Below are 22,231 nucleotides of genomic sequence, written 5' to 3'. Positions count from 1 at the left end.
TATTGGCAGAGAGGTGATGTTTGAGTTGAGTGGCTACAGCGCGTTCCAAAACTTTTGACAGAAAGGGTAGGTTGGAGATGGGTCTGAAGTTGTTTAGGGTGTCAGGGTTTAGACCAGGTTTTTTTAGAATGGGGGTAACAGCAGCAATTTTGAGGGAAGGTGGGACGATGCCTGTAGACAGGGAGGAGTTTATTGTTGCAATGATAAGTGGAGAGAGAGCAGGGAGGGGAGGCCTTGACAAAGCTGGAGGGGATGGGGTCAAGAGTGCAGGTGGCAGTTTTCATTCCTATGAGGAGTTCAGAGAGGTCAGTAGGGGAGATTGGGGAGAACCGAGACAGGGGATGGCAGGACAAGGGGGGGCAGGTGGTTGGAGGGGGAGCGGGTGCGGCGGTGGTCAAGCTGTTGTAGATGTTGTCAATTTTGCGGTGGAAGAAAGAGAGGAAGGAGATGCAGTTGTCTACTGTGAATGACTGGGTGGTGGTGTTCAGGGGGCGGAGGAGTTTGTTTATTGTCGAGAAGAGTGCTTTTGGGTTTCCGGAGCCAGAGTGGATAATTTGAGAGTAGTAGGCGGAGCGGGCGCGGGAGAGGGCATCTTTGTAGTGTTGTAGGTGGTCCTTGTAGGCTTGGGAGTGAACTGAGACCTGTTTTATTGCGGAGTCTTTCAAGTTGGCGAGCACGAGTTTTCATCAGGCAGAGTTCAGGGGTAAACCAGGGAGCAGAATGGGTGAAAGAAACCGTTTTGGTTTTTACAGGCGCAAGCTGGTCAAGGCAGGAGGAGAGAGTGTGGTTGTAGTAGTCAGTGAGGTCAGAAGGGGTGTGGAGGTCAACGAAGGGAGAAGTGGACATTTTTTCAGAGAGGGTGGATGACAATGAGGTAGGTGAAAGAGCGTTTAGCTTACGGAAGTTGATAGTGCGATAATGCCTTGGTGCTGGGGTGGGGATGTTGATGGTCATAGTGATAGCTACGTGGTCAGAGAGGGTGAGGTCGGAGCCAGAGAGATGGTGCAAATTTAATCCAGTGGAGCAGACAAGGTCCAAAATGTGACCACGGATATGGGTAGGAAAGTCGACATGTTGAGTGAGGTTAAAGCAGGTGAGTAAATCAGTGAAGTCAGTGGTTATTGTGGAGTCAGTGGAGTCCATGTGGATATTGAAATCACCAAGGAAGAGGATTGAGGGGGAGAGGGAACATAGCTGGGTCAGAAAGTAGAAGTCAGACAGGAATGATGGGTGTGGCTTGGGAGGGCGGTAGACGACAGCCATGACTGACTGCGTGCGACCAGAGAGTTTAAAAGCCAGGTGTTCAAACGATGAGGATGAGGCGATGGGGATGAGGCTGGTCCTGATGTCTTGACGGTGGATAACGGCAATTCCACCACCTCCGCCCCCCGAGCGTGGTTTATTGACGTAGGAATATCCATTGGGTGTGGTGATGTTGAGTGTGTAGTAGTCCAGAGGTTGTTGCCAGGTTTCGGTGAGACAGAGAAAGTCCAGTTTGTTATCCAGGATGTATTCGTTCAGGATGAGGCATTTGTTGTTGAGGGACCGGGTGTTGAACAGGGTGAGCTTGATGTTGTTTTGAACAGCAGGGATGAATTCAGGTGATTTAGCCAGGGTTCATAGGCAGGAGGTGCGATTGTGTGCGTTGCTGTGACCAGGTGCGCTGGGACGAAGAGTGAGAGTGCGCTGAGCCGACCAGAGGACGGGGATGGAGTGACCTGATTGCAAATATACAAACTTACGACCGGAGCCACGGTGAATGTACCTGGGTCGTCGGAGGAGTCCATTTGATTTGATGGCAGAGATGCATGATGGGGTGGAGCGGGTATTGAGCAGAAGGAGCCTTGCGGCGGAGTACCGCAGAGCCATGCCAGGCAGGAGCGGAGAGACGAGACGAGGCCAAGGTTGAGGAGGTGAAACAATGGTCCCAACCCACGGGAGCGGGCCCGAGGAAACGAAGGAGCCAGGTAGGTGAAGCCAGGAGCAGAGCCGGGACCAAGCAGAGGGCAGGCAGGAGCAAAGACGATCACGAGGCCAAGGTTGATCACGGCAAAGCGGCAAATGCAGTGGCAATCGACCGCCGCCGCTACAAATCAAGATCACGGCGGGAAACCGCCACCAAACCGCTGCGATGGTCACAACCCACGAGAGCGCGCCCGAGGAAACAGCGAGCAGGCGAAGGAGCCGGGCAGGCGAAGCAGGGAGCAGAGCCGGGGCTATCCAGAGGGCAGACTCAATGGCTAAAAAATCCGCACGACCACCAAAAAAGCAAGCAACTGACAGTGGCCCGGTCGAAGAAACGGCGAGCATGTGATGCCTGCGTCCTCTTCATACCGGACCGGAAGCTGAGAGGGAAGGGTTGGTTGGTTTGGGGTTGGCCCCAAAATGGGTGTTTGATCTCTTCAGAGAAACTACACACACGATTCTGATGAAATGTCACCACAACCTTCATCAACCATGATGTATTAATGTTTGTTCATGGCATTAGAAAAATTGGGGTCTGAGGAAGTATACGTGGTGGGGGGTGGGGGAGGGGGTGGTGGTTACCCCCCCAAAATAGGTATTTTTTTGGGTTGTTTATAGCTGGGGTTCTTAACCTGGGGTATCCATACCCCTTGGGGATATGGGGACCAAAATCTGGGGGTGTGGGACTCGTAATAAATTATAATAATAAATTGTAATAAATTCAATGAAATATGACGGAGAAGATGAAAAGGTATTGCCTGGGGAAATACCTCAAGAAGTCAAGGACCATTTGAAAGTCCTAAGTACCAATTTTGAGGGTTACTTCTCAGATATTGATGATCTTGGGCACGCAATCCGTTTGGATCCAGAACCCTTTGTTTGATATTTATACGATGAGTGACAACGATTTAGTGAAGGATGATTTGATCGAGTTCCAAGAAGATCAAAGAAAAAGCTGATTTCAGAAAGGCTGGGCTGGATTTTAAGCAGTTTTGGTGTGAGCAGATGGCGGCTTACCCTAGCTTGTCGAAGAGGGCAATGAATGTGTTGGTTCCCTTCACAACTATGTATCTCTGTGAAACAGGTTTCTCTGCATTATTGAACCTGAAATCAAAGTGGAGAAATCGACTTGATGTGTCCGATGACATGCGAGTGGCGTTGTCAGGAACTGTGCAACGATATGAACAATTCCATATTCTGATTGCACGAAAACAGCAGCAACAATCTCACTAGATTAGTAAAACGGCTTGCAGAAAACTTGCATGTTTTAGTTTAGTTTGTTTTGTTTCTTTGTTAATAAGCAAAGAAATAAATAGGGATAAAATCCAAATGATTTTCTTTCCTGTTCTGTTCCTAATTATCCATATGTAAAACTAAGCTATTGAGATATTTTGAAGTCACACTGGAACCTAATGGGACTGGTAATCAGGCGCGGATCCCGGAACTTGGCCCATTTTCTAGGTAATAAGTTACCAATTTTCATCCAAAAAAATAGGCAATTAAAGTAAAAACACCCCTCAGAATGCACCACAGAGCACATAGAAATCAAAAACATTCTAGAGGGACATGCCCCCAGTCCCCCCTAGCTATGCGCACCTTCGGTGCGCCTTGGTCAGTCAGCAGTCTGGCGAAGGGGGTATGGGGACATCGTAGGTAATCCGTTGGAGGTCTTGACAGGGAAAAAGGTTAAGAACCCCTGGTTTATAGTCTTATGATTATATTAGTATGATTGATTGTACATGCTGCCCTTTCTCCTAGCAACCATTGAAATTGGTTTAAAATACCGTGATACTGTTTAAAATACCTTTAGTGTGTTAGACTCGACGGATTTATGGAAAAAGGCCATGCATAAGCTTCTAGGTGCATTTTTGGGTAAAAGTTGGGAACCTTACTTTTGAACATAATTAGGGTATGCTGAATTCGATTAACCCGGTTCCCAAGCCGAATTTTGAGTTTTGAATTTTCAGTTTTTGAGGGTTCCTCTGTTGATTCAGCATGACATAATTATGTTGTTCTCCAAGACTGGTAAACCAGAAGCAATGTCACCGACAAGTGATGCTCTTCATTTCCATTTGATGCGAGTACACTATCAAGCTATGGTATGGAGAAATGCTCATTGTGCCATACCTGACCTTCCTGCACCTGTGGAAATGGGATGGAAACGTGGTGATTCAGGACTAGAGCCTATTCTGATGTCAACGAGTCCAATCCCAGAAAGTTGCCTCGGGATGAGTTGTTGTGCATGCCAGAAGCAATACAAGACTCGACGCTGCAAATGTCACTATTCAGAGTTGAGGTGCACGTCAATGTGTGCCTGTCAGCAACAGAGTGATGATCAGACCCCTTGTGTGAATTTGATGTAGTTTGGCAAAACAACATGTGTGACATTCCTGAATGTTTGTGGCCATGTATACTTAATTTTAGAATAAATGGTTGTATGAAACATTGTCTTATTAAAACCATTTCCCATTTTATAGTGTCCAATTTCATTATCAGTTTGAATGTCTTTCAATATGTCGCCAACCATAATATAGACTAGACGGATTTATGAAAAAAGGCTATGCATAAGCCTCTCGGTGCATTTTGGGGTAAAAGTTGTAACGTTAAAGTAAAAGAGCTGCATGTATATACATGATATATAAATGCTTGTTCAAAGAAATTGTCCAACAAGCGTTACGCCTAGGTCCCCCGTCGGTGAAGTGATGCGAGTTGACAAAGTAGAAGACGCAAGGTGGACATCTTGGATTTTGACGTGGCGACCCAATTTTCAATAGCGTTCTCCCTTATGTGTAGATACACCCACACGCCAGATTAGAAGTTGGTACTTCGCTTATTTTTCAAGATATTCCGCTCACAAGGTTCAGACATACATGGCGGCGGCCATCTTGGATTTTGACGTGGCGACCCAATTTTCAATAGCGTTCTTCCTTATGCGTAGATACACCCACACACCAGATTAGAAGTTGGTACTTCGCTTATTTTTCAAGATATTCCGCTCAAGGTTCAGACATACATGGCGGCAGCCATCTTGGATTTTGACGTGGGTTGCACCCACACACCAAATTAGAATTCGGTCCTTCGCTTACGCACGCACGCACGTATGGATGGACACACGCACGCACGGAGGGGAAAACCATAGTCCCCCTTTCGCTCCGCAGTGCGACGGGGGACAAAAATGGCAATTTGGTGGCCATTTTGTTTGTGCTTATTAGAAGGTCAAAAACTCAAAATTCGGCTTGGGAACCGGGTTAATCGAATTCAGCATACTCTATGTTAAAAAGTGAGGTCCCAACTTTTACCCAAAAATGCACCTAACATTCACATTTCTCAGAAATCCATCTCGTCTATGTGTAGTATACTGCTTTATTCTACCAGGTGAGCGCCCAGGGGTATTGCCTCTATTTTTATTTTTTACTGTTCATATCCATGATTTTAAACGGATAATTTTTCTCAGTTTAAATGAGTCTTGAGAAACGAGTTTGCACCCTCTGCCCTCCCAGGTTTCCGCAAGGCCCACAATCTGCCAGTAACCCTGTACTTGGGAAACTTTCAAAATCCAGGCTCTCTGCTCACCTCCACTCATTTGTTCTTCTTTTTCTCACCTTTGGAACTAACTCAGCCAGTCTGTTCAGTACCATTCGCCCATCAAGGGCTTCAATACAGCTGTTCACCACTACCTCGTTACCCTCCATCTGTATTTATGATCTATTCGACCACCCCAAATAACCCCATTCCCAACCACTTCCTTATTCCAGGTTATTGTCATTTTCCCCCTCTCCCTCACATCTTTTCTTTTGTTTCATCCCCTCCTCTTCTTGCTGTGTTTCATTCAGCTTGTATACAGCTTATTCACCCCATGTGTCCTTCTCCCCCTCCCCTCACTTATCCACTGTTGGTGTTTCCCCCTTTATATTTTGTTCCACTCCATTCTGCTCTCGCTCTTCCACAGGCCTCAAAGACGTATACATGAAGAAGTTTACGTGCTGTTAGTAGTAACTGAAATCCACACCAGGGTGACAAGGTAAAGCAGTGTGAAACACAAAGTTGTGGCAAGTTTTGAATGAATGTCCAGATCCTGCATTCTGCCATCAGTAAAGATGTCAATCAATGCCTTTTTCACCATCTGCTGAAGTCAGAAGCTTTGTCCACCTCGACCCACTCCCACCGGTGACCTCCAGGTAATTTGACTTTTTTAATCTTTTTTTTAAATTACAGCATTTTTGAAGCCAGTTTTGAATTTGACTTTTGTAATCACAGGTTCACAGGTAAATGAAATTTTCACCATTGCAAGCTAACCACCACGATGGGTGCAAAGGACATCAGGAGTAGGCTGGCACAGAATGGGATTTTCCCTCGTACTTGGGGTGAGCCAGAAACAGCATTTCCACACGACTTCGATAGCACTTCATCCATTGTGATTATTTACTGTGCTGCAAGGATAAATCAGGTTGAACATCTGAAAAATCTTGGTTTTGCATTCCCGAGATACAAAACACTAAATATTTGAGGATATAACTTCCTTGATTACACCATTTGTGACATCACTTGTAAAGAATAACCAATTACTTATTTCAGCCTTCATGATGGTCTGCGTAAAATGGCACTTTCATTATTTAAAAAAAGAAAACTCATCCTTCAACATACGCCTCCAGGGATACAAATATTGAATTGTCCAAAAAGTGAATCAAATCTTTCTCGAGCCGCCTCTGAGCAGTCCAGCCTGGGTTTGAATCCCGACCGAGCTATAAACTGTCATCCTGTTGCTTCGCAGGCAGGGCGAAGCATCAATGCGTGGACCATCCCTCAAATAGATGTTACATTGGGCATCCCATCTGCCAGCATTAGTTGGTCGATGTTATAGATCCCTCACTGTCCTTCACGCAGAGTAAGCGAGCTGTCATCGGCACCATGAAAAAATTCAAAATTCCTGCTCTAACCTACAGGGGGCATTGCATCAGTGCCACAGCCACGCTCCCAGCAAATAAAGCTACCTGCAGCCATGCGATGTACACAAAAGAAGATCTTAATTACCATTGAATACGTGCAAAATGTATCATCTGCACAGATAAGCATTCATGATATTGACGAATAAAGAATTAAGTAACACAATTAAGACAGTGAGACTTGTTTTGAGGTCTCACAAATGCATCACTCTTAATGTAATCAATTACAAGTCTCAAGTGCCACATCTTCAGCTTCCAAAAGAAAGACAAAATATTATAGCCTCAATATCATGTGGCTTGAACCTCACCTCCAATCCTCATTTTTCCATGAGGATCAACTGCGTCATACGAATTTAGCACGTGCCAGAATTAGAATTCCAAAGTTCACTCTCAAGCCGAAAGAATCTCCAGCTTCTGCATCAACTCAGAAAAACACCGAGCAGATACTGACATCATACTGCGTCACCAACTACGTCTCATACCAATGGGTTTCACTTTACCAATTCCACTGGTATTTGTTCATTTACCATTCTTCAGATATTTTCCACCAACATCATGCAACAAGATCGAGACAATGAAAGGTCCTCGAGTCATGACATTTTTTAACACAACGTTTTACCCTAATACACGTTTATGGAACAACCACGTCAAACTTGGGTTCGCCGTGCCAGATCACCCCAAAAAGTCTCTTAACATCGACATCAAGCCGATATCTTTGTCACGAAGAGGTAATTGAGGATTGGTGGGTCATCCCAAACAAGGATATCGTATTATGGAACAGACTGGAGTCTATGAATAACATAAGTTTCAAAGTACATTTTGTTGCTGATCTATCAGATTACACAAGAAAGTGAAAGGCCCCAAAATAAACGATTTCCACAACGTTAACCATTACAGAAAAACTTCAAGCCCTTCACCAATGTTTACAAATTACCCAACAATGTGATCAGTGATAATTGTGTTGAGGCAATGTCACAAAGCCTTCAACAATAAGTTTTTGCTTTTCAAAAATTCTGCTTCTTAAAATACAAAGTCTTTGCAATCAACATGGAGGAGGTTCTCCCTCAACCATCAAGCTAATTGGAGACTCGGTACATGTACCAAACCTTCACAGCAAATGGCAACAGAAACGTTATATAAAGTACAAAAACTGCATGACTGATTGGTGAGCATAGTTTATTTCCAGTTAATAAAACAAAGCAAACAACCAAAGCATTTTACAGCATGTTGCAATGGGGGAGGGTGGAAGGCCACAGTTCACACAATAGATTTGTCAAAGCACCGGACGTAGACAAAAGTTATTAAAAAAGGAAATAAAGGAAAACGTACCGAGAGTTCTGCCAAACCTAACACGTTTATGGAGCAACTAACAACAACTAACCCTAACCACAAACACGAAATTTTATGAAAAAGCATGAAAAGTTATTAATTACAAAATGTTAAGTACCAGTATTCGTGTTGGCTGCTACTATAACTGACTAATCTATTTAAACCATACAAAACACCGTTATTTGATTTGCTAATCAATGTCAGTTCTGCGGTTATACTGGGCTCGATTACAATCACCTTAACCAAGGGGATAAATGCACATGAAGGAGTTCGTAAAAGCAAAACTTCAGAGGTGAAAAAAAAATAAGAAAAAAAGTAAAATGAGCCTGGGAAATAACGATAGCATCAGTTTATGTATTTTACATTTAAGGCAAGAGAAAGTACTGAAAACTCCTGCATGCACCATAGAAGCATGGAGGGTATCGGAACAAGCAGCACATCTTGGCATAACCAACACTACACGACCAAAAGCAAAAACAAAAAGGCACAAGACTTCATGAAGCAGGTCTAGTGAGACAAACGACATCGACGCAACCTTAAAAAAAAAAAAATTTTAAATCTCTGAATGACCTTGTCTTGCAGCAAGGTATCCACAATCTCGCACTAAGTAAAGCTTGGATGGGATCTACATCGTCGTAGTATAGAGAAATGGCACAGGGCCGTGTTGCCTTATTTGTTTGAAAACTTTCTAATAGACTTGGCTAAGGCAAAAACAATTCACATCCCAAGACTGCTGCTGGCTCCGGTGAAGTAATTTTAGAACCGCCATGAAGCTCGGCAGTTTTGAATCTTTAAAAATGTAATTTTTTATATAAAGTCAAGGCTCATGCAGGAGCTAGAACATAGAGCAGATCAGGAAGTAACAGTAGAAAGAGAGAGGGGGGCACCAACAGCAGAGTAATGGGACAAAATAGGAGGGAGACTTGCGGGGGTGGACAAGATGGAAACAGAAACAAACTCAGAAAGGAAAGACTGGAAATTTGGAAAGAGGTATGCTTCAGGAGGGTTATTGGGGGTCCAAAAGATCATGGCTCTGGATGGGGGATGATCTGAGATTTTTGAGATGGCAATGAGCCATTATGGGCCTGTTTATATGCTCTAATAAAGTTCTCCAAAAAAATTCAAGTGCATCAATTAAATATTTTGTAAACCAAAATTTCAAGTTTTACTTTACTTTCGTCACTTGAAGTCAGTCATGTTAGATCATTTGTATGCAAACATCAAGATTAAACATATTACAGACATGGCTTCCCAGTCTCCCCCTTCCCTAGAAGGTAGTGCACCATTCAGGAAAGATGTGTCTATATATTGTAACAAGATCCAGTGTTATTGTCATCTTTACCTCGCCTGGACTTTAGCCCGGTGAGCTTATGTGATCGAGAAATGTCCGTAGGTAGGTAAGTCAGTTAGTCAGTGAGCGAGTCTGTAAACGCTTCAGTCATTATCGCATGTACCAAACACAATTTTGATGAAACAAGGCCACAAGCTTCATATCAGACGCCAAAAGAAGGTGTATTGACCACATCGGAATCTGCACTTGTTAACGGGATTAAATCAGATCTAAAACACAAAAAATTCCTACCCTAACCTACATGGGGCATTGCATGAGCAGCATTCAGCCAAAAACGACCTGTAACCTGTAAACATGTATCGCTGCAATCAGTATTGAGGGCTTCCATTCAAGCAATCATGTGACCAGATTCTGCACATGAACAAAATTGATATATTATGACGTCATTGACTGTTGCTCTAGATTTAATCTTGCAAAACACTAGTCATAAAAAGTTGAAAACTACCATATTAATCAATGAGGAACCAGGCAGTGCAGAGTTAAAAGGATCGACTTGGACGAAAACAATTCCATTATCCACATGGATAAATACCACATGGACAAATGCCTTGACAAAACAAGTGTGCACAATACTTCGTGTGGTGACAAGTCGTAAGACTTTGTTGATTGACTGAGAGTAGTTAGGTGCACAGTGATTGGCTCCTAGCGACGTCAATACTCCCTTACTGTACCTATTTTTTGTGTGAAATATGACAAAACATACAGGAACAACCGTGACAAGCAAGGAAGTCTCGCCAGGATAGAAGAGATGAGGAAACAGCAAGCACAAGAAAGGGAGGCAATTAATGCCAAGCGTTAAAGACTGAGATTGCAGAAACGGAGAAAAGAACAGAGGATTACTACCCAGAAAAAAAAGACCGAGGTCAGACTCAGAAACTCAAGAGTAGAGAGAAGAAAGGCAGTGATTAATGACCAGAAGAATAAGACCGAAAAGAGGACGTCCAACTACAAACAACGCACCAAAAGTGTTGCTGAAGGCCCACGGGCTACTATTCACAAGAAACAAACTCCTCTGGCTATGTGGAGGCTGACAAAGTAGATTCTGCTGCTCACTACTGCCCCCTACCGTGTACCACAGAAACGATGTGCTCCAGGGTCATCCTGTTGGTCAGGATCCATGTGACTATTTTTATGGTACCTGGTACCATGACAATGCACTATGATAAATACGATGAACATTATTGCTGCAATTTAACAACATATTTGCCTCGTTTCAACAATATTGCAAAGTTGACTAAATGACGACATGCATTATAAGTCAATAAATTATTTCCTTGGCAGGAGTCAAAGCTTAAGGAAAACAATTGATTATTGAAATGGCAAACCTCGCGTCTTACATAAACGAGAGTAATTCTGTCTGTTTTTGTTCTATTTGGCCTGACATGTAATGGTCAAAACAATTTGCACAAAATATTGGATAAATAACAGTTTAACAACTTATCTTCTGTTTAACAATTTAGCTTCTGTTTAAAAACTTAGTCAACATTACCTTCTGATATTGCAGTGCAGTAGATCTTGTTTTGAGATTACTTTTAGTGTCAAGTTCAAGATGGTCACTCAAAACAAGTGGTCTTTCAGGTCTTTCATTGAAGGGACACTTTAAAGACACCATATATGCTTTTTTGCAAATTATCTACTTTACCCTATAAAAATTTTATGGATAAAACCGAAAAACACGGCCCCATGAAGCCATATATATTCATTATTAATTATGTACTGTTTGAACACTGGTTGCATCCTGCTTATTAATAACAGTGCATTCAGAAATTAATTTCTGTATATATTCTGCCCAATCCTGTATATCTGTGAGCTCTGCAAGCAGTTCCTTCGACCTCATGGCTTGGTTTTTGCTCTGATATGCATCGTCAGCTGTGAGACCTTATATAGACAGGTGTGTGCCTTTCCAAATCATGTCCAATCAATAAATTGCTAGCATGGTGTCTACAAATAGCCGATCCACACTAGCTAGCATGGTGTCTACAAATACCTGATCCACACTAGCTAGCATGGTGTCTACAAATACCCGATCCACACTAGCTAGCATGGTGTCTACAAATACCCGATCCACGCTAGCTAGCATGGTGTCTACAAATAGCCAATCTACGCTAGCTAGCACTGTCTACAAATAGCCAATTCACGCTAGCTAGCATGGTGTCTACAAATAGCCGATCCACGCTAGCTAGCATGGTGTCTACAAATAGCCAATCTACGCTAGCTAGCACTGTCTACAACAGCTTCACGCCATCTCCAAGATCCAACTCAACATTTCCTCCATCTGCAGCTCCCTCTGTGCACACCTTACACTTGAATGTAGCTGCCACACTGGTTAATGACCCTCTCAAACCACTACATTTTTGATGAACCCACTCAGCGCACATTGTACATTGAATTGAGTTCACTCCGACACCCTTCCTGCACACAGCACAGGGCCACTTCCCAGTTCTTTCCACCTCACCACATGCTTTACCTAAATCTTTCCTTTAGAGGACTGATAAAATGAAACGGTTTTACTGAACGTGCTGACTCGAATAACTCAATGGAGATCCTGTGAATTAATGTGTGTATTTAATGAACGGGTTGAGGGCGAAGGAACATGAGATAATTTTATAATATAACAAATCTACTTGCAAGAAAATACATTCCCTGTGTATCGTACATGTGAAAGGTCCTTATCAAACTAAGCTTCATCTGGCTGCAGGCACACTACAGGCAAAAGACAAGGGAGAAATCAACAAGACAATGGAATACCAGTCGTGACCCAGACATAGGTCAAATTACCAAACGGAGCCAGCCGCAACGCATGGGCTGCAGCGAAAGGGCATCTCTGTGGCAGCAGGTCGGGATCTCAGGAGTTCATAATGCATGTCAGCACAAGTGGGATGCAATTACTGTAATAATGAGATAGTGTTGAGCAAGGTTTAGCGAACTCCTGTCATCCTTCCCAAATGCCTGTTCCTAAGGCCCTATCCTCCCCCTCCCCCATATTCTGCACAATGTCACCATGCAAATATGTCCATTTGTATTTTTGCACTCTACCACAGCCTGGACCATCTGTGCAAAAGGCCACACCAGTGATCAGAAAAAGTGACTGTCATGCCTCAGGAGCACAGCCAACGCATGATTGGAAAAGCACTACAACTCCTTCCTTCCCACACCTCCACCCCCTCGGCCCCAACCTCCCTGCCAATCAGCACAAGCCAGCAAAACTGGTCCAATGTCTGTGCCATGGCACTCAATCAGTAGACACAATGGGGGGGTTCAAGTTCCATCCCACGAGAACTGGAATAAACAACCCAAGGTGTGACCTGTGCCCACGAGCACATGCTGGTCACTGGGATGCATCGTTTGCTTCGCTGCTTCTGTTTTTTGGCTTCCCGTCCTCGGTGCTGCACCGCTCTGGAGTTACTTACCCGCTGTACGCTGGAAAACATGAGCCGCACTGGCCGCTACAAAGACCCCTCATGACAAGATTCAATATTTATTTATTTTTTGTCTCTGTGTCTCTCCGTGTGTCTCTGTCTCTGTCTCTGTCTCTGTCTCTGTCTCTAAAAATAACTTGTTTTCACAAACTATCAGAAACCAATAAATGGAAGACATGAATATATCCACTGAAATTACTGGATATTCAATGAAGTTGCATTTGCTGCCAAGTGTTGTTGTTTTATTTCCCTTTTTTAATCTAAGGATGCCAAGTGAAATTTGACAATAATCACATCATAATCGTACATTCTAAACTTCTTGTTTTGTTTCAAACAAACGTTTCCATTAAAAAAAAAAAAAAGCCCCTGAAATGCTGAAACAAATGTTTACAAATCTTAAGAATTTTTACCCTTTATTGCATTTTTTTGGATTTACTGACTGTATGAAGTGAATCTTACTATCAACCTCAGATGGAGTAAAGTGCAGCTGATAAACGATATTCCTCAATGAGAATTCTTAATGAAAATTGTTCTAAAGTAATAAATAAACAGTAAGATAAAATAAAAATCACTTTATAAAGCAAGATAAAACGCTGAGTTTAAAACTGGTTAAGATTTTGTTGAAGCTGTTTAAAATAAATGTACATCGTTTGCCTCAACACACTTTCCATGGAAAGCAAAATAATGCTGTATCAGATGAAAACTAAAGGTCTTTAGATCTGCAAAACAGAAAATAAAAATTACAATACGATCGATAAAACATACAAGTGAGTCACGTGTCCTTCACCAGAATAATTACTTTTACAAAAATTGGTATAACTCACAGCATTCTATGAAACAAACCTTAAATACAATGTGCTCAGTCCTGCTTTTGAAACTTTCTATCACAAACTGAGCAAGATAGTGTGCCCATCATCCTCCATCCCCACCAAGCTGACTATTCCCCTCAATTTACAACAATTGATCTAAGTCTCCAAAGCAATGTCTCACCCTGCAACACCTGCGCAACACCAGCCCTTCAACTCATTGTAGATCAACCTGGACAGAAACTGGTGGAAGGGGAGGTGAAGATGAGCATGTTAAATTATTTTAAAGTGGTACAACAATGGATTTATTGATTTCAAACTTATCACCTCAGAAATATTGATAACCATCTCATCGCCTTGATAGCCAATAACATACTTACTCTGGTAATCAATCTCCTCACAGAGTACGATGAGCCTACATCACATGTTATATATATATATATATATATATATATATATATATATATATATATATATATATATATATATATATATATATATATATATATATATATATATATATATATATATATATATATATATATAACTGTATGCAAAATCTCCAAAATAAAACAAAAAACCTTTTCCTGTCAATTGAAGTGAATTATTTTCAAAATAAAATACCGTATGCACATTTTAACATCTCTGAAATGACTGACATTGGTAAACTAGAAACGCACTCGGTGGAGCACATACCTCCACCACACCCTGAACCAAAATCGAATCCGCTTTGTTCTCGTCACCTACCCAACTCATCCACTAAGTTTTGTCATAATTCGTCCACAAATTTTTGAGATATCATGCGAAACAGTAAAACCACACCATCTGCAAGGGTTAGATTACTGTAAATCAACATTAATGGCAAGATCACAAACGGCGAAAAGCTTCTAACATGCAAGTCAATGAGATACACTACATGACCAAAAGTATGTGGACGTCCAAACATCACACATCTCATTCCAAAATCATGGGCATTAATAAGGAGTTGGTCCCCCCCTTTGCTGCTATAAGAGCCTCCACTCTTCTGGGAAGGCTTTCCCCTAGATGTTGGAACATTGCTGTGGGGATTTGCTTCCATTGAGCCACAAGAGCATTTGTGAGGTCAGGCACTGATGTTGGGCGATTAGGCCTGGCTCGCAGTCGGCGTTCCAATTCATCGCAAAGGTGTTTGATGGGGTTGAGGTCAGGGCTCTGTGCAGGCCAGTCAAGTTCTTCCACACCGATCTCGACAAACCATTTCTATATGGACCTCGCTTTGTGCATGGGGGCATTGTCATGCTGAAACAGGAAAGGGCCTTCCCCAAATTGTTGCCACAAAGTTGGAAGCACACAATCGTCTAGAATGTCATTGTATGTTGTAGCGTTAAGATTTCCCTTCACTGGAACTAAGGGGCCTAGTTCGAACCATGAAAATCAGCCCAGACCATTATTCCTCCTCCACCAAACTTTACTGTTGGCACTATGCATTCGGGCAGGTAGCGTTCTCTTGGCATCTGCCAAACATTGATTCGTCCATCAGACTGCCAGATGGTGAAGCGTGATTCATCACTCCAGAGAACGTATTTCCACTACTCCAGAGTCAAATGGTGGCGAGCTTTACACGATTCCAGCCGACGCTTGACATTGCGCATGGTGATCTTCGGCTTGTGTGCGGCTGCTCGGCCATGAAAACCCATTTCATGAAGCTCCCCAACGAACAGTTGTTGTGCTCACGTTGCTTCCATAAGCAGTTTGGAACTCAGTAGTGAGTGTTGTAGCTGAGGACAGATTATTTGTACGTGCTTCAGCACTCAGGGGGGGGGGGGGGGGGTCCCATTCTGTGAGCTTGTGTGGCCTCTACCACTTCATGGCTGAGCTGTTGTTGCTCCTAAACGTTTCCACTTCACAATAACAGCACTTACAGTTGACCGGGGCAGCTCGAGCAGGGCAGAAATTTGACGAACTGACTTGTTGGAAAGGTGGCATCCTATGACGGTGCCACGTTGAAAGTCACTGAGCTCTTCAGTACGGCCCATTCTACTGCCAATGTTTGGCTATGGAGATTGCATGGCTGTGTTTGATTAATATATATACCTGTCATCAATGGGTGTGGCTGAAATAGCCAAATCCACTAATTAGAAGGGGTGTCCACATACTTTTAGTCATGCAGTGTACATTCCAGCCTCACAAAATTCAAGTGCAAAAATCAATAGAAAAATAAAAACCATTGAGTAAAATAAGATCAAATAAGTAACATTTACTATCAATAAGAAGGCTTTTCTTCTTAGAGTACCTGTGCAGTACATTTTTTATGGTTTGGTTAGTACCTGTGCAGTACAGTACAGTACAGTACAGTGATCAATCTCCCAGGAGAAAAACACAAATAAAAGCCCTCCTTCTCTACCCCATCACCCCTTTGCCCCTCCCTAGTATGTACCAAAGTGCTCATTCTTTTTTTGATGATGTAAATTTACACTATTTGTTAAATTGCGTACGGTATCAAATTTATTCTACCGTGTATTCACTGTTCTATTGTTAACTCAGATACTGTAAAAGATCAAAAGCCTTACACGATGTTGTGGCACAAGATCGCTCCAGCATGTCACACACTCGGGGGTGGGGGAGTGGGGAGGCTATCCCTTTCTGTGAGCTTGTGTGGCCTACCAACTAAAATCGATAGCCAGGCTGTGGTAGCTATTGCTATTCTGAACAGCAAGCACAATGCAATTACAAAGAGGAGATAGGGTTAATACATCATGAGCAAAGGGGACAACTAAAAGTTTTTTTAAAGTGTAGGGATCATATACCAGACAAGCACAACCATCCGCTGCCATCAGCATGTAGAAGACGCAATCCCACCCCATTGGGGAAATGAGACCTGCTAGTAATGGGCCCAATGCTGCACCTGCAGTGACAGAAAAATTATGAGAGACTACAAAGAAAAGCAAAACACAAAGCCAAACAGTCCTGTTTTCTGCTCTTTCCACCGATATAGTTTCAGGGTAGAGACATCACGAGCTGTCTTCAAGTTGTTAATATGCCCAAAACTCATTGGACAAACTAAAAACCACCAACGACACAAATTTCATTACGAAAAATCAAAAAAAATTCCCTTTTTAAGGCAATTTTCCCTGCTAGAGCGGGGGTTAGCCTTGCGAGCCCGATGACAATCATCATGGTTCCCTTTTTGAAGCAATGTTTTATGGCCGAATGCCCTTGACGACAACCCTTTAGTCCCCTCTTACGACACGATACGCAGGGATACGGTGTACCTATTCTAAGCCGGGGCACACCAGCACATTCATTCCAGCAAGCTGGTACTCAATTTGCCGACCTCAGAAGGATGACAGGCTGAGTCAACCACCCTAACGTTAATTCAATGATCGACCGGGATTCGAACTCAGGATCCTAGGATCCCAAGCCAGCACCCTAACCACTAAGCCAACACCAGGCTTATTATGAAAAAGAAAGTCCAACTAAAATCGATTTTGGAAATTGGACAATATTAATCATACCAAAAAGGATGTATTATTGTTAAACATGGTCTCACATATGCCTCCACTTAAAAGTCATTTCCTTGATTTAACACAAAACCAAACTCACATTTCAAAAACAAGGATAAGATTACTAATAAGTATCAAATATTTCACATTGCTTGCTTGATTTTTTTTAAATGCACCTCTAAACAACAATTCTACTACCGTATATTAAATAAGGCAATTACCTGTATAGCAGCTAATTTTCCAGTTTGTTATGTATGTATGTATGTTTGTATGTATGTATGTATGTATGTATGTATATCTGAAAATCATTAAAAAAAAAAAAAAAAAACTGGCCCAATGCCCACCAAATTTTACACACGAGTGGGGTTACCTTCCTGAGACCCTGTCACTATTTTGCAGAGAACCAAGCTTGAAGATGGAATTAGGTACCTTGGGACATCTTTAAAATGGGCTTCCACACATCTCACAAAATAATGGGGAACGACAGATAGGGGGTTTTCCAAAATGGCTGCTACGAGAATATTCAGATTTTGATCGGTTTTTGATCAGAATATTCAGATTTTTTTTTTTGAGCTCATGGTGTCTATTCTGGGTTTTTGTGGGGGTTTTAAATCCATCTGACAAATTTAGAACGTCCAACGGTAATCAGAACTACCTCAAATGTTCATTTACTGGCATCTTAAAGGGCCAGGAAAAACAAAATGGCCACTATAAGAATATTGTCTATTTCAGATTTCGACCGATTTCACCCACAGAGTCTGGCATGGTGTCTATGCTGGGGTTTTCAAAGCTCTTAAATCAATCTTTCACACTTACAACACCCAAAGGCATTTAGAAATACCTGAAACTTTCATCCAATAGCATCTCGGGCCACCGGCAAGCAGATACCACTTTATCATAATTTACCCGTCACACACATAGTCTTGGTGTTGGGCTAGCGGCTAGGGTGCCGGCTTAGGATCCTAGGATCCTGGGTTCGAATCCCGGTCGATCGCTGAATTAACGCCACGGGGGTTGACTCAGCCTGTCATCCTTCCGAGGTCAGCTAATTGAGTACCAGTTCACTGGTAATTCCCTGTTTGTCATTAAAGGCGGCAAAAAGGGTTGGCGTCAGGAAGGGCATCCGTCCGTAAAACATTGCTTCAAAAAGGGGACCAAAAAACAACAACAACAACCACGGTTCCCGAAAAAGGCCAACCCCCGCTTGCAGGGAAAAATGGCCTCTAAAGGTGGTTTTACACACATAGTCTTGGGTGTTTTGAGTTGAGTTGGGTGCTTCATGCTTTAATACTTTTATTGCAGTGAGCAGTTCAAATAATGGCTCATCCTCAAATATCAAAACCACTGATAAAGCCACAGCCAGAGGAGACTGGGCGAAAGAGAAAGTACCTGCCTAACTATATACTGTGTGAGCAAGACGTTGAAGCCGAGGACCTGTTGGAGTTGAAGGATTTGGCACCATGGGAGAACTCAAAATTGAAGGCACAGGTGTGGATTGGCCTCAATATATTCGAAGGCACATTTGACTGGGTCACAAGGGTCACAAGCTACTGGGTCACAAGGACCATTGATGCACCATGCATGCACATAAAAAATGTCGCAGGATTTCTGAAGCAATGAAACAAAAACAAAAGGCCAGCGAACAGGAGTTGCAAGATCCACCTGTTGCCGAGGAATCTTTGTCTGAACACGGCGGTGCAACACGTGCTACAACTGGGCCTCTGCACCAAAAAGATGTCTGCATTTGGTGTTTCCAGTTTACCGATGCTCAGCACCCAAAGAGATCAAAACGGCATCTCTATTTGTTGACTCAGGTTTGTTTACAATCTGTTTAACTGAAAACACTAAGGTTTAACAAACAAAGCTACATTCTTTCTGGCGTATTGTTTTTATCGTCCCAGAAACCACAATCAATATAGCTCCTGCATGTCATGGGCCATCACGATCGCCTGTCCAACTCATAATCCTGTGAGATATGTGCCAACTTCGTGGAATTGCAACTCTCAAGTGACCATGAGAGCCTAAACTAATTATATTCTTTCTGATATGTACAATTGTACATACACTAGCAAAAGTAGCCGGCGTTGCATGGTAACAATGAGTCGCTTCCTGACAGGAATATGATATATGCAATCTGGGTTCTTCATCGAGGGAATTTTAAAAATAGATTGCACGTCCACTGCAACAGTGGCGTAGAGGAAAAATGATGCTCAGGGCGAGATGTCACATTGCCGCCGCTCGTAACTTCCCACAAGTCTTTGAATGGTGTGTGTGTGTATGCGTGTTTTATTTTTTTTTGGATCTAAAGCTCAAAGGTCAAGGCAGTCAAGGCTGCAATTTTCTTTTCTTTTTTCAACTATTTTCATTATTATGAGCATACGGACGCGGACGGGCCTTGCATTTCGAGATGCTTTCTGGTTTAGCAGTTGCAACTGGTCCTACTCCCCACGCCCCCCCCCCCCTCCACCCCACCTTTATTTCATTTCCGCACACGGTTAAAAACCACATTGTGATAAGCTCCACAAACTCTTAATCCGAACCGATCTTCAAAATTCCAACTTCAGAATTGACCAACAGTAACAGCAGTCCCAACTACTAAAATAGTGTTCTTTGCTAAAAACGTTTCATTCAAAAAATGCGTCTCCGAGCAGTTCCCATACAAGTATGAATTAAGTTAAAAACGATTATCAAAAAAAAACAAAAAAAAAAAACTACCACCACAAGGAGAATCCCAGCCTCGCTTAAATAAATGCATATATACACTTAGTTATAAAATCGCAAGATAAGATAATTTTGTCAGATTTCACCCCAGATTTGGACATCGTTTAGTCTACAGCATCTAATCCTCATATCCGAATCCAGATTTTGATGATGTGCTTCAATTATGTAATGATAATTAATCGATCGTGTTTCCAAGGCAAGGCATGTTTGAGAAGCCGCCATTTTGTTTCGGCCTAAAGAACCCAGCGATATGCAGTGGGCTGACCAAGATGGCGGGCCACAATATTGGTACACCACCACCAATCCATTGGCCACCAATCCAGATTTAATGCTGGTTTTATAAAAAAAAATTATTTTTTTCTTATGAGCACCTCGTTAATAATCTTCGAAAAGGATGTTATAACACACCCAAACACCCAGTTTTCATCCTTGCAATCTGTTGGAGGTCCAGGTGTATGCATGCAAAGTTTGGGGCCGCTAGGTTTTATGGTTTTGGAGTTGTGGATGAGACAGATGGACGGACGGACACTGCCTTTTATTATTATACATACACATCGTTAAAAGTAAATAATGATTGAGCTTTTCTTTCACAATGGCAAGAGATTCCCGAAAGTCTTCGGATGGGTTTTATGGTCCCTGGTCGAGTCAGTTAAGAGAAAAGACAGAAATTACAGCAAGGACCTGCGTAACCTCCGTGGTGAAAGCCCTGCATGGTTATATAGGTGGTGTAAAGACAACAGACCGCTGAGACCTATCTTCACAATGCACGTGACGCCTATTTGCTCAGAATCCTTTGAACTGTCGCTTTACACTAAAGGGAAAAGGGCATGGCGATTGTGAATATGATGGCTATGAAGATGTATGGCTTTGCATAGTAGGAAGAACCACCATATAAGCAGTATGGGTTTTCAGGTTTAAATTGTAGGTGGAGACAGGGCAGCTGTCTAACCAATGGATGGAACAGAATGTTACACACAGACAGATGGACAAGCATATTAATATGTAGCTATCATGACCCAATCATGTATCTCACCTGTAATTAGAGGGAATAACCAATCAGCTCTCACCTAATCAATTACCCCAGGTGGCTAGGATTTCAATAAATTCACTCCCATGCTCTTCCAGCCAAAGAAAGCTCTATAAAGCAACCAAGAAAAGTTATGCAAGGTAAGCCCTTTGATGTTTCAAACATTAGCCGGTTCCTCTACAGCTGCAGTCATTCACAAATACTGTAGCACATACATAAGAATGGTACGCTTTTCTGTCTACACTGTTGCTGATGATTCACCAACAAGTGATGTAACTGGTAGGTGGTTGAGGGGTTGTAGCATAGGGATTCTTATGCATGTACTACTTGTGAATGTCTGCAGCTGTAGAGGAACCAGTGTACGGTTTGAAACAAAGGGCTTGCCGTGTGTCACTTTATGCAGTTTTCTTTGGTTGGACGAGCATGGGAGTATAACTACATTGTGCAAACAAATTGTTTGCTTTACCCAAAGAGAGAACAGTGCTGTATTTAATAAGCTTTGTGGTCTGAAATAATATTGTAGTCTCTACAATCGTGCAAAATAAAGGTGTTTTTGCCAACGCACCTACAGACCCTGTTCCATCAATGATGGCAGTAACTGTAGACAGTGCCTTTGAATTCCCTTTCAAACTTTTGTGTGTTCCCTGAAAAACAGTATGGTTGTGGTAAACAGCATTATTAAAGGAAGCAAACATTCAAACACAATGAACTAAAGAGCTTCTTCTAAAGGCTGAGCACAATAAATCAGCATCCTGATTGCTGCAGAATTTATTTCAAGTATCATCCCAAGTATAAAACTAATATAGCTATTGCTTTAAGGAAGCTGAAAATATGTAGTCTTGTCTTTTCATTCAAAGTTTCATGGAGATTTTAACAGTATGGATGTGAATTTAATGAGGCACGATGGGAAGATTTAGGGGAATTTCAGAACTTTAGCACAGCATCAGGAGCAGCTCACCAGATCAGCTGAAACTGCAGTTGTAATCAGAGCATAAGGTCCATTAACCAAAATGCCACATAAGATCAGCAAAGCTGAGAACAAAGAACAGATGAGGCAATTAAACTTTAATTAAATTAATTAACAGGATTATATAACTAATTAATCGACATATGTGGGAAAATTACACACCCAGACCAGGAATCGAACCCAGGTCCTCTGTTGAACCGGACCAGTGCTCTGCCATTTAA

The 22,231-nt window shown here is 42.4% G+C and overlaps 1 protein-coding gene across 4 annotated transcripts in view; it reads right to left on the bottom strand.

Moving 5' to 3' along the window:
* Nucleotides 1–8,066: 8,066 nt before the first annotated feature.
* The window catches only part of SLC37A2 (solute carrier family 37 member 2), a 57,137-nt gene continuing 42,972 nt past the window's right edge, over nt 8,067–22,231 (bottom strand). For 3 of the 4 annotated variants that reach the window (XM_068129452.2, XM_068129453.2, XM_068129451.2), the window contains 5 exons: nt 22,002–22,075; nt 21,609–21,687; nt 16,600–16,697; nt 13,998–14,056; nt 8,067–13,726 (listed from right to left, as the gene is read on the bottom strand). In XM_068129452.2, coding sequence (XP_067985553.1) covers nt 13,711–13,726; nt 13,998–14,056; nt 16,600–16,697; nt 21,609–21,687; nt 22,002–22,075 — 326 coding nt within the window. In that variant the 3' untranslated portion in view covers nt 8,067–13,710. The remainder of the gene's footprint in view (nt 13,727–13,997; nt 14,057–16,599; nt 16,698–21,608; nt 21,688–22,001; nt 22,076–22,231) is intronic. The other variant, XM_068129454.2, reaches the window with a different exon arrangement.

Source organism: Myxine glutinosa, chromosome 9 (assembly GCF_964187855.1).
Source record: "Myxine glutinosa chromosome 9, kmMyxGlut1.1, whole genome shotgun sequence".
Lineage (NCBI taxonomy): Eukaryota > Metazoa > Chordata > Myxini > Myxiniformes > Myxinidae > Myxine > Myxine glutinosa.
The sequence above is the reverse complement of the archived record's forward strand: the minus strand, read 5'-3'. Positions and strand labels throughout refer to the sequence as shown.